The 22,033-nt window shown below is 40.8% G+C and overlaps 1 protein-coding gene across 1 annotated transcript in view; it reads left to right on the plus strand.

The window, feature by feature from the left end:
• PMFBP1 (polyamine modulated factor 1 binding protein 1) overlaps positions 1–22,033 on the plus strand; it is a 266,935-nt gene that overhangs the window by 186,091 nt on the left and 58,811 nt on the right. The window contains exons 8-25 of the mRNA XM_043981207.1: positions 1,173–1,340; positions 2,289–2,399; positions 3,292–3,418; positions 3,550–3,707; positions 5,035–5,281; positions 9,140–9,329; positions 10,520–10,673; positions 11,486–11,653; positions 11,883–12,014; positions 12,979–13,113; positions 13,920–14,093; positions 14,705–14,836; positions 15,486–15,718; positions 16,002–16,128; positions 16,280–16,462; positions 17,119–17,175; positions 18,881–19,012; positions 19,556–19,708. Coding sequence (XP_043837142.1) covers positions 1,173–1,340; positions 2,289–2,399; positions 3,292–3,418; positions 3,550–3,707; positions 5,035–5,281; positions 9,140–9,329; positions 10,520–10,673; positions 11,486–11,653; positions 11,883–12,014; positions 12,979–13,113; positions 13,920–14,093; positions 14,705–14,836; positions 15,486–15,718; positions 16,002–16,128; positions 16,280–16,462; positions 17,119–17,175; positions 18,881–19,012; positions 19,556–19,708 — 2,781 coding nt within the window. The remainder of the gene's footprint in view (positions 1–1,172; positions 1,341–2,288; positions 2,400–3,291; positions 3,419–3,549; positions 3,708–5,034; positions 5,282–9,139; positions 9,330–10,519; positions 10,674–11,485; positions 11,654–11,882; positions 12,015–12,978; positions 13,114–13,919; positions 14,094–14,704; positions 14,837–15,485; positions 15,719–16,001; positions 16,129–16,279; positions 16,463–17,118; positions 17,176–18,880; positions 19,013–19,555; positions 19,709–22,033) is intronic.

Genomic DNA, 22,033 nt, shown 5'->3' on the forward strand with positions numbered 1-22,033 from the left:
GTAAAACATAGTTGGTAAGATAAGCCAACTTTGGTGGGGGTGGGTAGGACAAAGTAGGAATAGCCATACCCTGCAATCGAAAGTGATATATAAATGACTTGGGATGACTGGATGTAGCCATCACTCCTCCCTACAGAAAATTAGTCTTCATCAAGCATTTGAGATCATCTAGGAAAAAAGATACTAGGAAATGCTAGCTCACAACATGTAAAAGGTACCTATTTCTCCCATCTCCTGCTATGCCTATCTTGGGATAGTAGAGGAGTGGCATCCTCCACTCAATGATGGACATTCTTATATTTGGTCATAACCTTCACATCCCAGTGACTCTGAGCTCCTGCAAACCCATTTCATACTCCCTACTACCCAATTCCTCATTCCCATCCTCCTCAACCCTCTCACCCCAAAGTTTCAAGATCAAACTCCATCCAACCCTTCCGCTGTGCCCTCTGGAAGGCCTGTTCCATAAGCAACAAAATTCCTTTCATCTTAAAGTTTTTCCTTTCCCACACCTTCCACCTACTAGCTCTTGCTGAAGCCTGTTTCCCTCTGATGATACAGCCTCCCTGGCCACCCTTTCCTTAACTGGATGCACCTGTATTCTTCTATTCTATTCTATTCTAATCACTCAGTTCCTCAGCCTACTTACCTCCCATGAGCTACTCGTCCTCCCAACTTCAGCCACACACAAAGATGGCCATACCCTTGAACTTGCCATCAACCAATTAATCAATAAACATTTATTAAGCATGTGCTATGTGCCAAGCATTGAGCTAAGCTCTGGGAATCCAAAGAGAAGCAAAAGACAGTTCCTGCCTTCAAGAAGTTCACAATCTGATGGGAGATCAAGTACATCACACAAAGATGCACCATTTCTCTGCTCAAGAATTCTGGCATCCCCTTGTCTGACCTCCAGCTATTAGCTTTTCATCTCTTCCTCTGCCTTCCCATTCAAAACCATACTCCTAGCCTACACTTTGATCTCCAATTCCTTGACCCCTCAATTCTCTCCCAGGCATAGCGCCTAGCACATAGTAGATGCCTAATAAATGTTTACTGATTGAGTGATATGTGGATGTCAATACAAGTCTGCTCTCAAACAATCCTGAAATTCTACCTAAACATATTCACAAAACCAGCATATGATTTTTTTTTCCTCCCAAAAACACCAGGAGGAAGATAGGAAGGGGGATCATCATCCAAATGAAAGAACTACAGAATGTTTACTATATGAGCTGAAGGAGACCCAGAAGCGCCTGAATGATGCTTTGCAAAATGGTTCTGAACAGGAAGTGGTACTTGCGGAGCTTCGCAATAAGCTCATTTGCAGCAATCTTAAAGTAAGGGTGATCAGGTTTCTACTAAAGCAACTTTCACAAAGACAAAAAAAAATGAAGCTGTCAGGAAAAAAAAGAGAGAAATTAAGGGTATTGAGAGTAGACTATCTCACCCAGTGATACTCAAACACTGTATCATATGGTCACATTTCCTTTTGCCTGGTCCATTTTTTTTTTTTTGGCAGGGCAATGAGGGGGTCACACAGCTAGTAAGTGTCAAGTGTCTGAGGCTCAGATTTGAACTCAGGTCCTCCTGAATTCAGGGCCAGTGCTTTATCCACTGTGCCACCCAGCTGCCCCTCTGGTCCACTTTCTCTTGCTCTTATCCCTTGCTACTCCTGCATGTTTGACCTGCTTCCCTTTCTGATCCCAAATTTCCAGCTCTTACACCACTTTCAGCATGCATAAAGTTGGTATGTATTGCTACTACTCATATCTATCCTAACCCTTTCCATTGTCCTTTGGGTTACATGCAACTTTATCACATGGCCTCCATCAATAATAGCTAGTATTTTTACAGCATTGTATCATTTACAAAGCACTTTGTACATATTATCTCTCTCTCTTTTTTTTTTTTTTTAGTGAGGCAATTGGGGTTAAGTGACTTGCCCAGGGTCACACAGCTAGTAAGTATTAAGTGTCTGAGGCCGGATTTGAACTCAGGTACTCCTGAGTCCAGGGCCGGTGCTCTATCCACTGCGCCACCTAGCTGCCCCTATATTATCTCTTTTAATCCTTTAAACAACCTGTGAGGTAGATTTCGTGGGTGTTATTTTGCATGTTAACAAACCAAACCAAAGAAAAATTAAAGAACTTGCCCACTGTCACCAGGCCAGCAGGGACAGAGCCAAGACCAGGCCTCGGGTCTTCTGCTTCCTAACCTAACACCCTTTGCACAATACCATTTAGTATTTTGATTATGTTCTATACCTGAGCTGTATCCATTTTCAGATATTGGATCATGAAGAGACTCTGATAAAATTAGAAGTGGACTTTGCTACCTATAGAATGTCTCAAAGACAACTTTTCTGCCCTCCAGATGAGTCAGAGGATATCAAACAGGTGGGACATCCTCGTTGGGAAATTTCCATCCTTTGAAACTGAGGATTGGTAGCCAGGAATTGAAATATGGATGGATGGATGGATGGATAGATGGATAGATTCACAGACAGCTATGTGGAGATATATATATATATTTTTTTTAATATGGATATATTTACATATACATACACACACAAACACACCCCTTTGCCCATGTCCTACAGTACACTCAAACTCGGTACTTAGTCTCTGTGTGGATTAGGTGAGAGAGTGAAGAGTTGGATCGATACAAATCCATCCCCAGGATTGGGAAAACAGCTCACAACCCCATTCCCTATAGGTATCATCTTTGTATACAAAAGACAGCATTCTTGTATATTATAATCCCTCCTCTTAGGATATCAATGGCCTTCTTCTTTATCTTTCCATAAAATACAACAGTGCTTAGTTGACTTCTCTCTGAATCTAAGGCTAAGAGAGAGACAGGAAAATGTCTTCTTGTAATCAATGGTGAGCTAGTAAATACTTAACAACTAGTTCTCCCAAAAAAAAAAAAAAGTGTGTGCACAGCACACTTTTAAAATTAATCTGCATTGTTGACACTTTTTTCATCCCTTTCTTCAGTCTAAACAATCAACAAGCAAATCCAGCTCTGATTTGTAGTGTTTAACAATTTACAAGGTGTAAATGCTCCCACTGAAAATTTGACAGCGAGCTCTCATGAGCCAGTATGAGATATTCTCCAGCATATCCCCGGTTGTATCCCAACTCCAAGGGATGGGTGAGCTTTTTTTTCTTGCAGGTATTCTATAAACCAGAAGTCAACTGCCTTCCTTTTCTAGACCCATGTCAAAAAGACTATCTTGACCTTGGGAAAACCACCCACTGACCTACAGTTATGCTGTGTGTCTAGATCTTGGCACATATTGAAGAGCAGTGTGAGTACCAGTGCCTTCGGGTGGAAGAGTACCAGTATCTGCTGAAGGACATGAAGAGGGAGCTAGAGAGAGTATCAGAACAGAAGAAGAAGATAACGAAGGGTAAACCTGGGGAAGGAGGGTGGAAGGATGCCAGTGGGCCCAAGAGGGAGCTGAAGTCCTCTCAGCAGGGGACAGCTAGATGGATGGTAGCAAGTGTGTGCCGTGTCCTGTCCTGTCCCATCCTGTTGTAGACCTCATGAAGTTGGAGCTAGATATGCACAACCTTCTGCAAGAGACAGCCAGCCAAACAGAGTGGAAGGATGGAGAAGTGAAGGACCTGAAGGAGCACCTGAAGAACCTGGAGGACCAACTGAAAGAGTCCCAGAATCTCTGTTTGGAGAAGGACAAGGTAGGGTGAGAATCCCTCAGACAGTAGAGAAAGGAAAGCCAGAGGAGACAGCAGGGAGGACGTCGATGGCACACATGCCATGATCCAAGTCTGCTCAGGCATCAGAGGATGGCCAATGATACCATAAACTCGTTGGGGCCTCTGCTGATAATCCCAGCTGCTAGTGCTTTCCCTCCCCAGCAACCATGTATTTATTTTCTCCTTTGTATTTATGTCAATTCATTATCTAAATATTTATTCTGTATCGTTAGGTCTCCCCCACTAGAATGTAAGCTCCTTTCATTCTTTGTGGTGGTATGGTGCCTGGCACAGTGTGGGGTGCTTAATAAGTGCTTGTTGATTTTCAGGTACATGACAGGCTTTTAATAAATGTTGGTTAAATTGAAGGAAGAACGGGGCAGCTAGGTGGCGCAGTGGATAGAGCACCAGTCCTGGATTCAGGAGGACCTGAGTTCAAATCTGACCTCAAACACTTGACACTTAACAGCTGTGTGACCCTGGGCAAGTCACTTAACCCTCATTGCCCTGCCCCCCCCAAAAAAAAATGAAGGAAGAGCACTCGAGAATATTTATTATTTAAGAAAGAGATTCTTCCTCCAACCCTAAAAAGCAGAATGAGAATACTACAAAGGGATACTAGCTAGGAATATACCTGTACCATATCATTCTTTTTTAAGACATCTCAGTGGCAAAAAGAAAAAAAAGTGCTTTATGTTTTTAAGACATCTCAAGTGGTTAGCATCATTAGGGATTTTGATTGATTTTTTTAAATTGCAAGCATATATAGGCAGAAACCTTTCCCATTTTTACTCAATGTAAATGTGTTTTAAAAGAACAAATTTAACTCAACAGACATTTCTTAAATGTATATCATGTAGACAGCATTGTACTCCTAACCACAGATGTTTATCTAGGGTGGGGTGGGGTGTAATTCCATGTGCCAGCATACCTGACCCACACTCTGTGCACACCTATGCTCCCAACACTAAAAAATTTTAAATCTGATGAAGCCTGGAAAACCTCTCCTGGAACAGAGAGATTGAGAAATCAGCAGATATTTCTGTGACTAATGTGGGGGGTTTTTTACACTCACCAAACTTCATCAGAGCTCCTAGGAGTAGCTAAGTTAGCCGGTTTGTGTTTCCCTTCCACACAGTCACTGGACGTTTTAGAGATGAGCCAAAACATATGATTGTCTAAGGGAAAGGAAGGGAAACACCAGGCCTGGACATGCAGCTCCCTATAATCTGAAATTGACTACACGATGGAGGTTGAAGAGGAGAGCCCTAGACCTCCAGTGACCATGCTTCTTCTTTGATCTACTCAGGCCATTCAAGAGAAAGACAAAGCCCTGTCCCAAAGTAAGCTGGAAATTATTCAGGTGCGAAATAGCCTTGAAGCAAAGCAATCAGATTTGGAGAAGCAAAAAGCCAGAGTAGAAGAAGCAGAACATGCCCTCCAGATGGTGAAGGAAAAGAAGGAAAAAAGTGAGAGCCAGAATGCTGCCTTGAATGCTAAGGTCCAGCAGCTGCAGTCGAACCTGAATGAGGCCCACCAAGGACAGCTGCTAATTGGTGAGTGACTTACAGAACCAGGAAGACTTGTAAAACAATAAGCAAGTCTCCCAATAAAACACTAACTCACATTTTTTTATAAAGTTTTCATGTTTACAAAGCACTTTCCTTACTACAACATATGAGGTAGGCAGCCTAAATATTATCCCTATATTACAGACGAGGAAACTGAGGCTTGGGCTAAATGATTCATCCAAGGTCACTACCACTATCTTCTCTTGTCTTAAAAATCCTTAATTCCATTCTCACCTTTACCTCTACTTACCTTGCACTCTCTATGACCTCATTTTATGGAGAAGATCAAGACCATCCAACAGGAGTTCCCTCAAGTGCCCCCTACTTCACCTCAACATATCATTGTCTTTCCATTCCCCCAGAAAAGGTTTCTGTCCTCTTCTCTAAAACTAACCCCCTTCCTGTCTACTCTGGATGTCATCCATTTCCACTTCCTCAGTTAGATAATCAGTCTTTCATTCTTCCACACTGTTCTCCACCCCTCTTCTTTAAAAAAAAAAATTAACACCCCTTTCCAATTTTTAAATTCCTGTCAGTGGTGCCAGTCTCCCAGACTAGAAATCTTGAAGCAATCTCTTGAAATAGTCTCTTTGCTAAAAAGATAAAAAATAATAAGAAAATAGTCTCTTCCCTGTCTTTCATGGTTACTAAGTCTTGTTTTTTCCCCTCACCGTCTCTTTTAATTGATGTTGTTGTTGAGTCATTTCAGTAGTTTGTCTAATTTTCCATGACTCCAATGATCCTGAGCAGTTTGCCATTTCCTTCTCCACCTCATTTGACAGATGAGGAAACTGAGGCAAACAGGGTTGAGTGACTTGCCCAATGTCACACAGCTAAGAAGTGTCTGAGATCAGATTTGAACTCGGGAAGATGAACCTTCCTGATTCTCAGCCCAGCCCTCTACCTACTGGTCCATTTTCACGGTCACTGCTTTAGCCATCTGGCCAATTTGCCTTTGTGGATAGCCTCTGTGCTTCTGGGCTCCTCTCTCTGTTGTCTGCATTCTGCTAGCACACAAACCTTTCAAAAGCATGTTTACGGTGGATAGAGCACTGGCCCTGGAGTCAGAAGTACCTGAGTTCAAATCCAGCCTCAGACACTTAACACTTACTGGCTGTATGACCCTGGGCAAGTCGCTTAACCCCAATTACCTCACACATACACACACACACACACACACACACACACATAAATAAATAAATTTTTTAAAAGCATGTTTACAAAACTATATTGGCTCCCTATTGCCTCATGCACAGTTTCAAGGGTTTTCTAGGATTCACTGTTCTCCTACCTATTAAACCTCATTTCCCTCAACTTCCCAGCAAACACTTCACTTCCATTCAGACTGATTTGCCATTCCCTCCTGCATGTAATGCTCACTTATAACTTCAAGCTTCCACTATTGTTATTTCCCCAACACACACAAACCCGTCAAATCCTATACACATTTTTTGATGAATTATAGTCTTGACACATCAGATATTTCCCTTTACAAAATATGGTTTTGGGGGGATGGGGAATGGATGATTACAGAAAGAAGGGACTTTGGTAGGAAGGCACAAACTTTGACTGCTGTACTCGACCCAAATCCTGTGGCCTCTGCATGTTGCTTGTTCACACTGTTGCAGTCACCGTCTAAACTGTCCTTTTGCCTCTGCTTTCTTCATTCAGCATCAATTCATAGAAATATTCCCATTTTTCTTTGAATTCTTCATATTTTTCTGTGTTTTGGCACAGAAACATTTTGTTACACTCCTGTGCCATAATTTGCTTTAGCTAGACACCAATCATTTATCACTTAGTAATTTCCAGCTTTCTGGTTTTGCAAATAATGCTGTCATTGATGTTTTATGCATATTGGTCTTTCCTTCAATCCTGTCAATGGCCTACTTGGATATAGTCCTAGAAACAAGATCTCTGGGTGTAAGTATACAAATAAATTAATAATTATTCCCACAGGCTTCCTAATTGATTTTCAGAATGCTATGGCCACTCCACCAGCAGGGGGTTAGCATCCTATCTTCCCACAATCCTCCCAAGTTTTCCTATCTTTTGGCATCTCTGCTAGTTTGATGTTTATCTGGGTTGTTTTCCTTTGCACTTCTCTGATCATTAGTGATTTGAGATTTTTTTCATGTTGATAATGTTATAGTTTATATTTCATCTTTTTTTTGTTTTGTTTTGTTTTTTGGGTTGTTGTTGTTGTTTTGTGGAGCAATGAGGATTAAGTGACTTCCCCAGAGTCACAGAGCTAGTAAGTGTCCAGTGTCTGAGGCCAGATTTGAATTCAGGTCCTCCTGAATCCAGGGCTGGTACTTTATCCATTGCGCCACCTAGCTGCCCCTTTATTTCATCTTTTGAGAACTGTTTATATCCTTTAACTATTTTTCTACTGGGGAATTCAAAAGGCTGTTGATAATTTTAATTTCTTCTTCTGAAAATTGTTCATTTTTTTAACCATTTTCTATTGGGATGCTATCTATCTTTATCTTCTCTACATAAAGTCTTTTCCAACTCTCCCAGCTCTACTTTGAACCCTGTTGTAATTAGTAAATCATCCTACAGGTTAGAATTTAATTGGCTTCTCTTTGTCTGATAGATGTTAAGTTTGTCTGCTCAACTATAATGTTAAGTCTGTGAAGACAGGGTCCATGTTTTCTTCATCTTCCCCTCCTCTCCAACTCAGCTTCTCCCACCTGCCCAGCACCTAGTCCTAGGTTAATAACAAAGGGTGCTGTTGCATCCAAGCAACTGAAAGAGGAAGGACAAATAGTCTACCTGCTAATTTTTTGGGGGGGGAGGGGCAACAAGTGTTAAGTGATTTGTCCAGGGTCACACAGCTAGTAAGTGTCAAGTGTCTGAGGTCAGATTTGAACTCAGGTCCTCCTGAATCCAGGGCTGGTGCTCTATCCACTGCGCCACCTAGCTGCCCCCATCTGCCCACTAATTTAGCAAGCACAGGAAACCCTAAAGAACCCAGGGAGAATACCCTGGGAAATGGCAAAGCTATGAGAGCTCTATAGTACCCTTTCAACCAATTTGAACCAGATCTAGGCAATCACCATCCATACTTCATAGTCTCAGGCTATGGTATGTATGGTGTACAGAATAAAGGATGGAGACTGTCCTCTGACTGCATCTGAAGTATTATGTTCAGCTCCCTGGGAACCACATTTTAGGAAGCTGAAAGAGGGTGACCAAGGTGGTACAGGGATTGGAGACCATGCCATAAGAGAGGACTGATTGAAGGAACTGGGTACATTTAGCCCAACGAAGAGAAGATTCAAGGGGACATGATCATTGTCTTCAAGGATCTGAAAAGCTGCTACGTGGAGAAAGAATTAGACTTCAGTTACATTGTTTTTACTTATCTCTTTCCTTATCCATATCCCCTAGTAGAATGTAAGCTCCTTGAGAGCAAGAACTCTTTTATTTTTACCTTTTGTATCTCCAATGCCTTGCACATAGTAGGGCAGCTAAATAAATTATTTTTGAATTGAATTGAATTGACTTGAATTGACTTGTCCCACTTGGCCCCAGAGGATGAATGGGTGGAAAAGGCAGGTTTCCTTTCAAAATAAGGGAAAACTTCCTACCAGTGTCTTTTTTGACACTGTCTTTACTTCCCCTCTTATAAGATGGGCTATCCTAGGAAGTAGCGAGCAGGTCCCCTTCATTAAATATCTCTAAGCAGAAGTTAAATGCCCCCTAAGGCAAGATGATCAGGGATTCCTGCACATACATGGTTTGAACTCTGAGATTCCATCCAACCCTGCAATCCTATTATTCTGTGATTCCCTTTTTACACTGAGACTAAAGTGATTCTTTTACTGTCTCCTATAGCACAGCAGTTATCGTATGTTGATAAACAGGCATCTATGCTAAAGGATAACCTAGACCTTACCCAGAAGAATCTGGAAGATAAGATAGCTGAGAACATGGAAAAGGATGAACTTATCAAGAAGCTATCCAGTGAGCTCAAAAGACATCAGGAAGATAAATCCGCGGTAGAGAATCTACTGGAAACAGAAAGGTACTAGAATAGTTACAAGGAACAGGGAACTTGACATATCCTGACATAGTGTTGAAAAAAGGGAACATTTAGGCATTGTCAGCTGCCTACAAAGCCTTACTGACTGGAACATTCCCATTTGGGGAAATGGCTTCAAAATTGGGACAAAGAAAGAAATCTAAAGCTGTTCAACTGTTTGTGAACCAAGGTTCCACTTCTGTGGACTCTCTCCTGTTGTGGTATGGTCTCAATCTCCATAGTGGCTGAGGTGCTCAAAGCCTACTCTGTTGAGGACATTCATTCCTTCCAAACTACTCTTGGACTAGGATGGGGCTCCAGCCCTGTGCGAACCAAGGGTAGGTTGCAAAGCCTTCCTACTTGTCACCTAATAGCTATAGTACCGTTTTCTTCTATTTTGTCTTTATTTTGTGTTTCATTTTCATTTATATCTTTTGTTTTTACCTTTGTTTCCAGATATGCCCCTTTTCTTTCCATTCTCCCCATAGAGTTACCCCTTATGACAAAGAAAAAAGACGTAAAAAAGAGTTCAGCAAAACTAACCAATACATCAACTTAGTCCAATAGCATATGCAATGTTCCACACCCACAGCCATCCTGTCTCTGCAAAGAAGGGAAAGAGGGGCATTTCCCCCTTCCCACTGACTTTTCAAGGTGAAGCTTAATTATTTTCATTGCAAAGCATTCGATTACATATTTTTGGTTATTTCTATTTACATTATTATAGTCGTGTATGTATATTATTTTCCTGACTGCAATGGTTCATATAATTCTTCCCTTGCTTCTTTGTATTCTTCATAATCATCATTTCTTTTTTTTGGGGGGGGGGCAATGGGGGTTAAGTGACTTGCCCAGGGTCACACAGCTAGTATGTGTCAAATGTCTGAGGCCGGATTTGAACTCGGGTACTACTAAATCCAGGGCCAGTGCTTTATCCACTGCGCCACCTAGCTGCCCTTCTAATCATCATTTCTTATGGAACAGTAGTATTTAATTACACTCATGTCAGTCAAACAACAAGCATTTATTAAGCACCTACTTTGTGCTAGACACTTTGCTAAGTGCATGGGGATACAAATTTGGAAAGGCAAATGATAGTTTCTACTTTCAAGGAGTTCACAGTCTAATGTACAACAATCTATTTAGCAATTCCCTAGTCAATGACTTTGCCCCTATTTGTAACATTCTTCTAGAAAAAATACTGAAATGCTGTCATCAGAGCTTGACGCGTCCAAAAGGAAAAACGAGGATGCAGAAAAGGAGATCAGAAAACTTCAGAAAACAGTGAATGATATGAAACCACAGCTGAGTAAAAATGAGGAAAAGATAAAGGAACTTAAAGACCAGGTTTGAAGGACATACAGGAGATCAACCTTTGATCTTCCCTTTGCTCTGGATATAAATAGGGCACCTTTAAATAGGAAGATGATGTTACCAATTCACTGGGAAATATTTTTGCAGAATTAGTGGTGAATTGTGTTGAGCCATCAATATATCTCTTTTTTTATTTTATTTTTTTTACTCTTTTTTTTTTGGCTGGGCAATGGGGGTTAAGTGACTTGCCCAGGGTCACACAACTAATAAGTGTCAAGTGTCTGAGGCTGGATTTGAACTCAGGTACTCGTGAATCCAGGGCCGGTGCTTTATCCACTGCGCCACCTAGCTGCCCCCCAATATATCTCTTCTAATGACCTTAAGACTAATAGCATGCACATGTAAGCTAAGTGGTAAAAGTTAGGTGTCTATGGCTATAGAACAGTGTTCTTACTCTTTGCTAAGCTAACAAGAGATAGGCAGCCTCTTTCCCCAAAGAGAAGAAGCTTAGAAAAGAACAATTTTTCAAATTCATTGTCCAATGAGATTTCATATAAAAAATATTTCTTGGAGATGGGAAAAGGTACATCTAAAATTAATGGGTATGCCCAAGGCAATCAAGGATGGCTAGGAGAAACTGAAGAAAAGAAGAGAATTTTTTCCTGAATATTAGTGGAAACTCTTTCATCATGAAAGCTGACTTACTATGGAGATAGCCCCAATTACTTCTTGTAGTTTTCAAGTTACAATTATGTGTAGGTTTTCTTTCTTTGTGAATGCAATGACCATACTGGATGGGCATCAGAAGGATACTGACCTTTTGGTCTCTGATTTTATATCCTCAGCTTGAGGAGGAACGTAACATTAATCAGAGTCTCCGAAAACAATTGAAACAGCTAGAAAGTGAGCGAGAGGCTGACCAGCACTTGAAGCTAAAGTGGAAGAACCAAGAAAAGGAGCTGAAGGATGAAATTGAGGCACTCAAGAAGGAAATCCAAGACAACAAGAAACTGGTGAGAAACATTCTACAGGGAACTGAGGGTATGGACCCAAGCAGAACAGATACACCAGCATATAGATAAGCAGACATCAAAACTAACAAGAACAAGATAGCATTTGTGGAAGAGAGGTGGATAAAGTATACCAGGATAAAATGGGACTGGAATGAGGCTGTATGTGTTATTATTTTAGACAGCAAGTGATATCTCAGGCTCTGGTCTTTGTTTTCCAATGTGTTAATAGGAGATGGAAAAACTGAACACCCTTGCAGATGAGAACAAGGGTCTTAGCGATCAGCAGAAACGTCCTTCACCACAGCAGAGTGCAACTGAGAGTAAGCTCGAGGCTGTTGTGATGGTGCATCTAGCTGAAGAGGTGAGCAGACGCAAAAGGCCACAGCAATGGAGAAAAAGAACAAGTTGGCCCAGTCCCCTGCACTCCACCCATCCCTAGTCCTTCCTAGTTGATAATCTATTCCCTACCCATCCTCTGACACAGATACCACCACCCCTGGTGAGTAACAACAAAAACCCTGTGACTACACTCATCCCTCAGCCACCAATCAGCATGCATATCCCTCATGCCAAAGTGTAGTTTTATTTTCATATCCCAGCTACAAATCAGAACCCCAGAATATGTACCCCAAAGAGAAGATTTTGACTTCTGTCTCCTCATGTACATATGCATACAGAGAGACAAACAGACAAAAACAGCAAGAGATAAATATGGATTCTGTAGTTGGGGAAATCACTCTCTCAAGCTCTGTGTTTCATTTCCTAATGAAGAATAGGAGAAGGAAAGGCTTGCTAAGATAGAGGATGAAAAGGAAACAGGATGAGTCTCCAGGATCAGGTGCAATAGAATTTGTTCCGATTAGAATAAGTTACCAAGAAGTTTAATTGAATGGTTAGTTGTTTTAGAGATAAGAGCTAAAGGAAAAAATGGGTGGGAGTAGAGGCAGGAGACTACTACTCTCATTCCTATTATATGAGGGAGGAAGCAAGAAAAGAGAAATGTAAGACAGTCAGTTTTCCAAACAAACTCATTCCAATGTTCTTTGCAAGATTGGGGCAGCTAGGTGGCGCAGTGGATAGAGCACCGGCCCTGGAGTCAGGAGTACCTGAGTTCAGATCTGGCCTCAAACACTTAACACTTACTAGCTGTGTGACCCTGGGCAAGTCACTTAACCCCAATTGCCTCACTAAAAAAAAAAGAAAAAAAGAAATAGATGAGAACAGGCCAAGAGGTCACAGGATGATATGTGGAACTGTGGCTCAGGGAAAGAATTTTAGGTGGCAGGTAATTCCTGATACCTGGAACTTTGTTCTTGAATGAGTAGTATGATGACAAATGGAAAGAACCCTCAGATGAGAGAGAGAATGTCTGGAAACAGAAGCAATATTATCCATTGCAAGGGGAGTCATCGACAAGAAATCTCAGTGCAATTGAGAAGCTCCATCAGCAGGCAGAGGAGGTGAGCATACCCAAGAGCAGCAGGATGGCAGGAAAGGGGAGCAACTCTGGATAGTCATTTGGTAATCTATCCACCCATCCATTGTCACAGAGGTATCACTACTCAATAAGTTACTAATGCCTAAAAACCCTATGACATTGGCTTCATGGTCAGCATGAAACCTTACCTAAACTCCTACAAAGGCCATGTTTCACTTTCATGTCACATTCATTAAGGAAAAGGTCACTTCTATCTCAATGTAGAGAGTACTTTTAAAAAATATAGATCTAATAGGAGCCCCAAACCACCTAGACCTGGCACCACATTCTCCTACCTTCTATTTGAAGTTTCCTAACTGGTTGGTTGACTGGGTGTTTTTTTAGAGAAGGAAATCAAAGAAAAAAATGGGTGGGTTTGGAGGGCAGGAGGCTACCTACCCTCATTCCTACTATGTGAGTGAGGAAGTAAGAAAAAAGAAAGTCCAGTCAGTCAGTTTTACAACCAATCTCACTCCAAGTTTCTTTGCAAGAGTTTGTAGAAGAGGGCAGCTAGGTGGCACAGTAGATAAAGCACTGGCCCTGGATTCAGGAGGATCTGAGTTCAAATCCAGCTTCAGACACTGTGTGACCCTGGGCAAGTCACTTAACCCTCATTGCCCCACCTCTCCCCCAAAAAAAAGTTTGTAGAAGGAGTCAAAGACAGTGATGAGAATAGGCCAAGGCATCAGAGGACAAAGTGTGGAACTGTGGCTCAGGGAACTAGAGGTGAGAATTTTAGGTGGCAGATAATTCCTGATGTTTGGAGCTTTGTTCTTCAATGATTTACAGGAGGACAGATTGCATGGGCCCACCGAGGAAGATCAGATTGTCGAGCATAAGATACAATATCGCCCATCGCCTTACCCATTTCCACGGTATTCACTTACAAGAAAACTCAGTTCTGTTGGGGAGAAGTTCCAAGAACAGGAAGAAAAGGTGAACAGACACAAGGGCAGCACAATGGTGGGGAGGGGGGACAGGTCTAGATAGTCATTCTCTGATCTAGCCTTTCTCACATAGCTCCAACTCCCGAGTAAGTAACTAATGCCTAAAATACTTTAATACTGCTCACTCCAAAGCTTCCTGGTAAATTTCCAACCTTCCCTATCCTTGTACCAAAGCTAGGTTTCATTTTCATGTCACATTCACTGAGGCAAAGATCAATTCTTTGTCTATCTTGGGAGCACTTTAATGACATGGATTTAATAGACACTCCAAAAACACCTGGACCTTTGCAATACCTTTTCTCACCCCCTTTTTGAGGCTGGCTAACTAGTTGATTGGTTTTGCTGAGATGAAACCCAAAGAAAAATTGGGTAGGATTGGAGGTTACCTACCCTCATTCCTACTATATGAGTGAGCCAGTGGAAAAAAAAAAGTCCAGACAATCAGTTTTCCAAACTCACTCAGATGTACTTTGCAAGAATTTGTAGAAGAGGTCAAAAACATTGATAAGAAGAGGCCAAGACATCCCAGGATGAAGTTTGGGACTGTGGCTCAGGGAACTGGGGTTGAGAATTTTAGATGGCAGGTAACTTCTGATGTCTGGGACTTTGTTCTTCAATGATGAGTAGGAGGAGAGATTGAGTGAGCCTGGGGATGAGAAACAAAGTCTCGGGGATATGATGGACTTTTATCTATTGGAATGGGATTCACCTACAAGAAAGTTCAGTGTTCCTGAAAAGATCCAAAAGCAGGTGGAAAAGGTGAGCAGACCCAAGAACACCACAATGAGGGAGAAGGGGGACAGCTCTGGACAGTTATTCTCTAAACAAGTCATCGATCTTTTGTCATACAGTTATCCCTCCCCAGTTAATAGCTAATGACTAAAATCCAATGACAAAGATAAATCCTAGGCTTTCAGGTCAACATCCAACCATCCCTCTATCCTCATAACATAGCCACGTTTCAGTTTCATGTCACATTCACTGAGGCAAATGTTACCTCTTTCTCCTTGAAGGAAGCATTTTTTAAAATAGAAGTTTAATAGGTGCTCATAAAAATCTGAACCTTGGAAACACCTTTGCCCACCTACTCTTTGAGGTTGGCTAACCGGTTAACTGGTTGGATTTTAAATTTGGAAACCAAAAGAAAAATAGATGGGAGTAATGAGCAAAAGACTACTTATCCACATTCCTACTATATGAGTGAGGAAATGAGGGAAAAAAGCAAATCCAGAGACTTACAACCAAATTCACTCCAATTATCTTTGCAAGAGTTTGTAAAAGAGGTCTAATAAATTGCCAAGAAATAAAAGGATAGAGTGCAGGACTGTGGCTCCAGGTGATTCAGGCAAGCATTTTAGGTGACAGGTAATTCCTAATGTTTGGGGCTTTGTTCTTCGATGACAAGTAGGAAGACAGATTGAATGAGCCTGAGGAGGAAGAGGAAGAGGAACACAGACGAAGAGATCAGATACAATATTATCCACAGCAACAGGAATCATTTACGAGAAAACTCAGTTCTGCTGAGAAGATCCAACAACAGGAAGAAAAGGTGAATAGACATAAAGACATTACAATGGTGGACAAGGGGGACAGCTCTGGACAGTCATTCTCTAAATTAGTCACCCATCCTTTGTCCCACAGGTATCACTCCTGAGTTAGTAAATAATGACTAAAATCCAATAACAAAAATTAACCCAAGGCTTTCAGGTCAACATCAAATCTTCCCTATCCTCCTACCAAAACCAGGATTCACTTTCATGTCATGCTCACTGAGGCAAAGGTCATTTCTTTCTCCAGGTAGGAGGGCCTTTTAAAAATATTGCTTTAATAGGAGCCCCTAAACTATCTAGAGTTTGGAACAAGCTTTTCCCACACCCTCTTTGAGGTTGGCCAACTGGTTGGCTGGTTGCATGTTTTCCAGCAGGAAACAAAAGGAAAAAAAGAAGGCAGAAGAATATCTACCTACTTCCTATTATGTGAGTGAGGAAGTAACAAAAGAGAAAATCATGGCAGCCAGTCCCACCAAACTCACTCCAGTGTTCTTTGCAAAAGTTTGTAGAAGAGGTCAAAGAAATTGATGCGAACAGGCCAAGTTATGATGGGATAGATTGTGAAAATGTGGCTGAGGGTGATAGGTATGAGCATTACAGGTAATAGGTAATTCCTGATGTGTCTGAGGCTTTGTTCTTCAACGATGAGTAGGAGAACAGACTGAATGAGCCAGAGGATGAGAACCAGAGACTCTGGTATAGGATTGACCATTATCCATTAAAACGGGACTCATCTACAAGAAAATTCAGTGCTGATGAAAAGAAGAACCAACAACAGGCAGAACCAAGAGCACATCAGTACTGGGGAAGGGGGACAGCTCTGGACAGTCATTCTGTAATCTAACTACCTATCCTTTGTCACAGGTGTATTACTGCTCAGTAAGTAAATAATGCCTAAAAACCTATGACAAAAATAAATCCCAGGATTTCAGTCAATAGCCAACCAACCCTATCCATCTACCAAAGCCAGATTTCACTTTCATGTCACATTCACTGAGGCAAAGGTCACTTCTTTCTCCAAGTAGGGAATGCATAAAAATATAGATTTTACAGTATGCACAAACCACCTGGACATTGGAACCACCTTTTCCTACCTCATCTTTGAGGCTGGCCACCTGGATGGTTGATTGCATATTTTAAACCTGTAAAACAAAGGAAAATGGGTCAGAGTGGAGTACTAGAGACTTTCTACCCTCATTACAACTGTGTGAATGAGCCAGTGAGAAAAAAGAGAGTCCAGACAATCGGGTTTCCTGACTGTAATGTTCTTTGCAAGAGTTTGTAGGAGAGCTCAGAGATTCTTGAGAAGAGGCCAAGACATCATAGTTTGAAGTGTGGGACTATGGCTCAGGGTGATAGGTAGGAGAACTTTAGGTCACAGGTAATTCATGATGTCTGAGGCTTTCTTCTTTAATGATGTGGACAAATTGAATGAGACTGAGGATGAGAAACAGACTCTGGGATAAAATATAATATTATCCTTTCCAACAGGACCCACGTACAAGAAAGCTCAGTTCTGCTGAGAAAATGCAACAACAGGGAAAAAAGGTAAGCAGAGCCAAGAACGCCACAGTAGTGGGGTAGGGGAAGAGCTTTGGACAGTCATTCTCTAATCTAGCCACCCATCCTTTGTCACTAACTAGTCATTAATTAGTGCTATCTTGTTAATTATCCTGTTAATATCCCATTTATCCTCTGACAAATCTCAGTCCTAGGGTTCCTTCTCAACATCCAACCCTTCTTACCCTCCTAACAAAGCCAGGTTTCACTTTCATGTCACTCTTGTCGAGGAAAAGGTCACTGCTTTCTTCATCTTTAAAATACAGATTTAATATGACACCAAGCCATCTGTTCCTTGGCACCACCTGTTCCTACTTCCTCTTTGATGTTGGCTAACTGGTTAGTAGATTGTATGATTTATGCTTGAAAAAGAAAGGAAATGGATACAAGTGGAGGGTAAAAGACTACCTACAAAATGCTCCTGCTATGTGAGTGAGAAAATGAGAAAAAAAAGAAAGTCCAGACAGTGAACTCACTTGAAAATGTTCTTTGAAAGACTTCGTAGCAGAATACAAAGAGATTCTAGAGAATAAGCCAAACTATATCACAATGAAGTGTAGGGTCTATGACTCAGGGTAATAGGTGTGAGCATTTTAGGTGACAGGTATTTCCTGATTCCTAAGGCTTTGTTCCTCAATGAGGCTAAGGTTGAGAAGCAGAGACTCTGGGATAAAATGCAATATTATCCATTGTAATAGGACTCATCAACAAGAAAGCTCAGTGGTGCTAAGAAGATCCAACAGCAAGAAGAGGTGAGCAGAGCCAGTTGCACCAGAAGGGAGGGAAAGGGAGACAGCTCTAGACAGTCATTCTGTCATCTAGCTACCCATTCTTGGTCACAAATGTATCACTCACCAATAAGTAACTAACATTTAAAATCCAGTGACCAAGATCAGTCCTACTCTTCCTAGTCAGCATCCAAACCCACCTCTCCTCCTACCAAAGTCAAGTTTCACTTTCATGTCACACTATTGAGACAACAGTGACTTCTTCATGTAAGGAGTACTAGGTAAAATATAAATTTAATAGGATCTCCAAACTACATGGACTTTGGAAGTGCCTTTTTCTACCTCCTGTTTGAGTTGGGCTAACTGGTTATTTGGTCACTCCTTTTTTTTTTTTTTTTTGCGGGGCAATGGGGGTTAAGTGACTTGCCCAGGGTCACACAGCTAATAAGTGTCAAGTGTCTGAGGCCGGATTTGAACTCAGCTACTCCTGAATCCAGGGCCCAAGCTTTATCCCCTACACCACCTAGCTGCTCCCAGTCACTCACTTCTTTCTTCATGTAAGGAGTACTTTTAAAAAATAGAGATTTAATAGGAACCCCAAACTAACTGGACCACAGTAGCACCTTTTGCCATCTCCGCTTTAAGTTTGGCTAACTGGTTGGTTGGTTGGTTGGATATTGTATTCCTGGAAAACAGAGAAAAGATAGGTAGGAGTAAAAGGCAGGAGGCTACTTACCCATGCTCCTACAACAAGAGTAAAGAAATGCGAAAAAACAAAGTCCAAATGGTCAGTTTTCCAGCCAAACACATTCCAGTGTTCTTTCCAAGAGTTTGTAGAAGGGGACAAAGAGATTGATGACTACAGGCTGAGGTAGTGGGATGGCTGGCTCAGTGCTATAGGCTTGAGCATTTTAGGTGACATGTAATTCTTGATGATTGGGACTTTGTTCTTCAATGATGAATAGGAAGACAGACCGAGTGAGCAAGAGGATGAGAACCAAAGATTCGAGGAGAAGACACAATATTATCCATTGCAACTGGGCTCACCTACAAGACAGCTCAGTGCTACAGAGAAGATTCAACAGCAAAGAGAACAGGTGAGCAGAGCCAAGAGCACCACAGTGGTAGAGAAGGGAGATAGCTCGGAATAGTCATACTCTAATCTAGCCATTCATCCTTTTTCTCTGAAGTATCACTAGCCATTAAGTAACAAATGCCTAAAACCCAATGACTATTGTCAATCCTAGACTTTCAAGTCACACTCACTGAGACAAAAATCACTTCTTTCAACATGTGGGGAATGCTTTTAAAAGTAGGAATTTCACAGGATGTCTAAAGCACGGGGACCTTGGCAGCACCTTGCCCATATCCTCTTTGAGGCTGGCTAATAGGTTGATTGATTGGACAATTTATATATAGAAAACAAGGTAAAAATGGGATTTATATGTGAGTGAGGAAGTGAGAAAAAGTCCAGATGGTTTTCCACCCAAAATCATTTCAATGTTCTTTGCCAGAGTTTATAGAAAATATCAAAGAAGTTGATAAGAAAAGTCAAAGACATTATAGGTTGATGGGTTGGACTGTAGCTCAGAGCAATAGGTGAGAGCATTTTAGGTGACATGTAATTCTTGATTTGGGAGGCTTTGTTCTTCATTGATGAGGAGGACAAACTAAACGAGCAGGAGGAGGAAAACCAAAGACTATGGGATAAAACACAATATTATCCATTGCAACAGGACTCACTGACAAGAAAATTTAGTGATAGAGAGAAGATTCAACAGCAAGAAGAAAAGGTGAGCAGAGCCAAAAGCAGCAGAATGGTAGGAAAGAGAGACAGCTCGAGACAATGATTCTCTAATCTAGCCACCTCTCCTTTGTTATTGACATTCCCATCAATTAAGTAATTAATGCCTAATATCCAATGAGTGACGTCAATGCTAGGATGGCTGGTCAGCAACCTAACCTACCTCTCTTCCTACCAAAGTCATATTTCACTTTCATGTCACACTCGAAGACACAATGGTCACTTCTTTCTCCATTTAGAGGATACTTTTAAAAATAAACATTTCATAGGACACCCAAACCACCTGGACCTTAGCAGAACCATTACCCACATCATCTTTTTTTTAAATAATAATAAACATTTTTATTTAAAGTTGTTCCAAATTCTAACCCTCCTTACCTACCTCCCCTCCCCCCTTCCCTGAGGCAGTAAGCAACCAGATATGGCTAATACATGTGCAATACATTGCCATATTAGTCATTTTGTATATGAAAACTTGAATAAAAGAAAAAATGAAAGAAAGTTAAAAATAGCATGCTTCAGTCTGTGTTCAATCACTATCAGTTCTTTCTTTGGAGGTGGATAGTATACTTCATCATTAGTCCTTTGGGATTGTCTTGGATCATTGTACTGCTGAGAATAGTTAAGTCATTCACAGTTCTTCATCAAACAATATTGCTGTCACAATATACAACGTTCTCCTGATTCTGCTCATTTCACTATACATCAGTTCATATAAGTGTTCCCAGGTCTTTTGGAAATCATCCTGTTTGTCATTTCTTATAGCATAGTAATATTCCATCACAATCATATACCACAGCTTGTTTAGCCATTCCCCAACTTATGGGAATTCCTTTGATTTCCAATTCTTCGCCATCACAAAAAGAGCTGCTATAAATATTTTTGTACAAATAGGACTTTTTCTCTTTTGGGGGGTATCTTTGGTATATAAACCTAGCAGTGGTATTGCTAGATCAAAGGGTATGCACAGTTCTATAGTCCTTTGGGCATAATTCCAAATTGCCCTCCAGAATGGGTGGATCTGTTTACAACTCCACCAACAATGGATTTGGATCACAGTTGTCCCACATCCCTTCCAACATCCCATATTTTCTTTTTTTTGTTATATTTACCACTGAGAGGTCTGAGGTGATACCTCAGAGTTGGATTAATTTGCATTTCTCTGATCAATAGTGATTTAGAGCATTTTTATGTGACTATAGTTATCTTTGATTTCTTCATCTGAAAACTGCCTGTTCATATACTTTGACCATTTATCAATTGGGGGATGATGTGTATTTTTATAAATTTGACTCAGTTCTCAATATATTTGAGAAATGACACCTTTATCAGAGTTCGTTGTTTCAAAAATTCTTTCCCAGTTTTCTACTTTCCCTATAATCTTGGTTACAATAGTTTTGTTTGTGCAAAAACTTTTTAATTTTATATAATAAAAATTATCTATTTTACATTTCATATTGCTTTCTATATCTTCTTTGGTTCTAAATTCTTCCTCTGTCCATAAATCTGACAGATAAACTGTTCAATGATCTCTTAATTTGCTTATGGTATCACCCTTAACCCACATACTTATTGAGATTTGATAAGTAATTGGTTAGTTGAATTATTTCAGCCTGAAAAACAATGGACAATGGAGTGGTAGTAGATGGCAGGAGACTACCTACCCACATTGCTACTATGATAATGAGGAAATAATAAAAAAAGAAAGTCCAAAAGTAAATTTTTAAAAGAAAACACACTCACATTCTTTACAAGAGTTTGTAGAAGAGCTCAAAGAGATTAATGAGAACAGGCTAAGTCATCACTGGATAATATCTGGGACTATGACTCAGGGCAATAGATGTGAGCATTTTAGTTGGCAGGTAATTCCTGATATTTGGAAGGAATGATCAGCAGGAAGAAAGATTGAATGAGCCAGAGGATGAGAAATAGAGACATCGAGATAAGACCCAATATTATCCATTGCAACAGGAAACATCAGAAGAACAGGTAAACAGAGCCAAGAGTACCACAGCTGTGGAGAAGCAGGATGGGTATGGACAGTCATTCTCCAATTTAGTCACCAATCCTTTGTTGCACAGTTATAACTAACAAGTAGATAATTAAGTACTATAATCCCTTGACAAACATCAATTCTGGGCTCATTGGTCAAAAAGCAACCCATCCTATCCTCCAAAGTCAGTTTTCACTTCCATCTCATATCTAAGGCAAGGGTCACTTCTTTCTCCATGTAGGGAGCATTTTTAAAGACAGAAATTTAATTACAACACCAAATCACCTGGATCTTGCCAGTACCTTTTCCCACCACTTGTTT

The sequence above is a fragment of the Dromiciops gliroides genome, chromosome 2 (genome assembly GCF_019393635.1).
Source record: "Dromiciops gliroides isolate mDroGli1 chromosome 2, mDroGli1.pri, whole genome shotgun sequence".
NCBI classification, from domain to species: domain Eukaryota; kingdom Metazoa; phylum Chordata; class Mammalia; order Microbiotheria; family Microbiotheriidae; genus Dromiciops; species Dromiciops gliroides.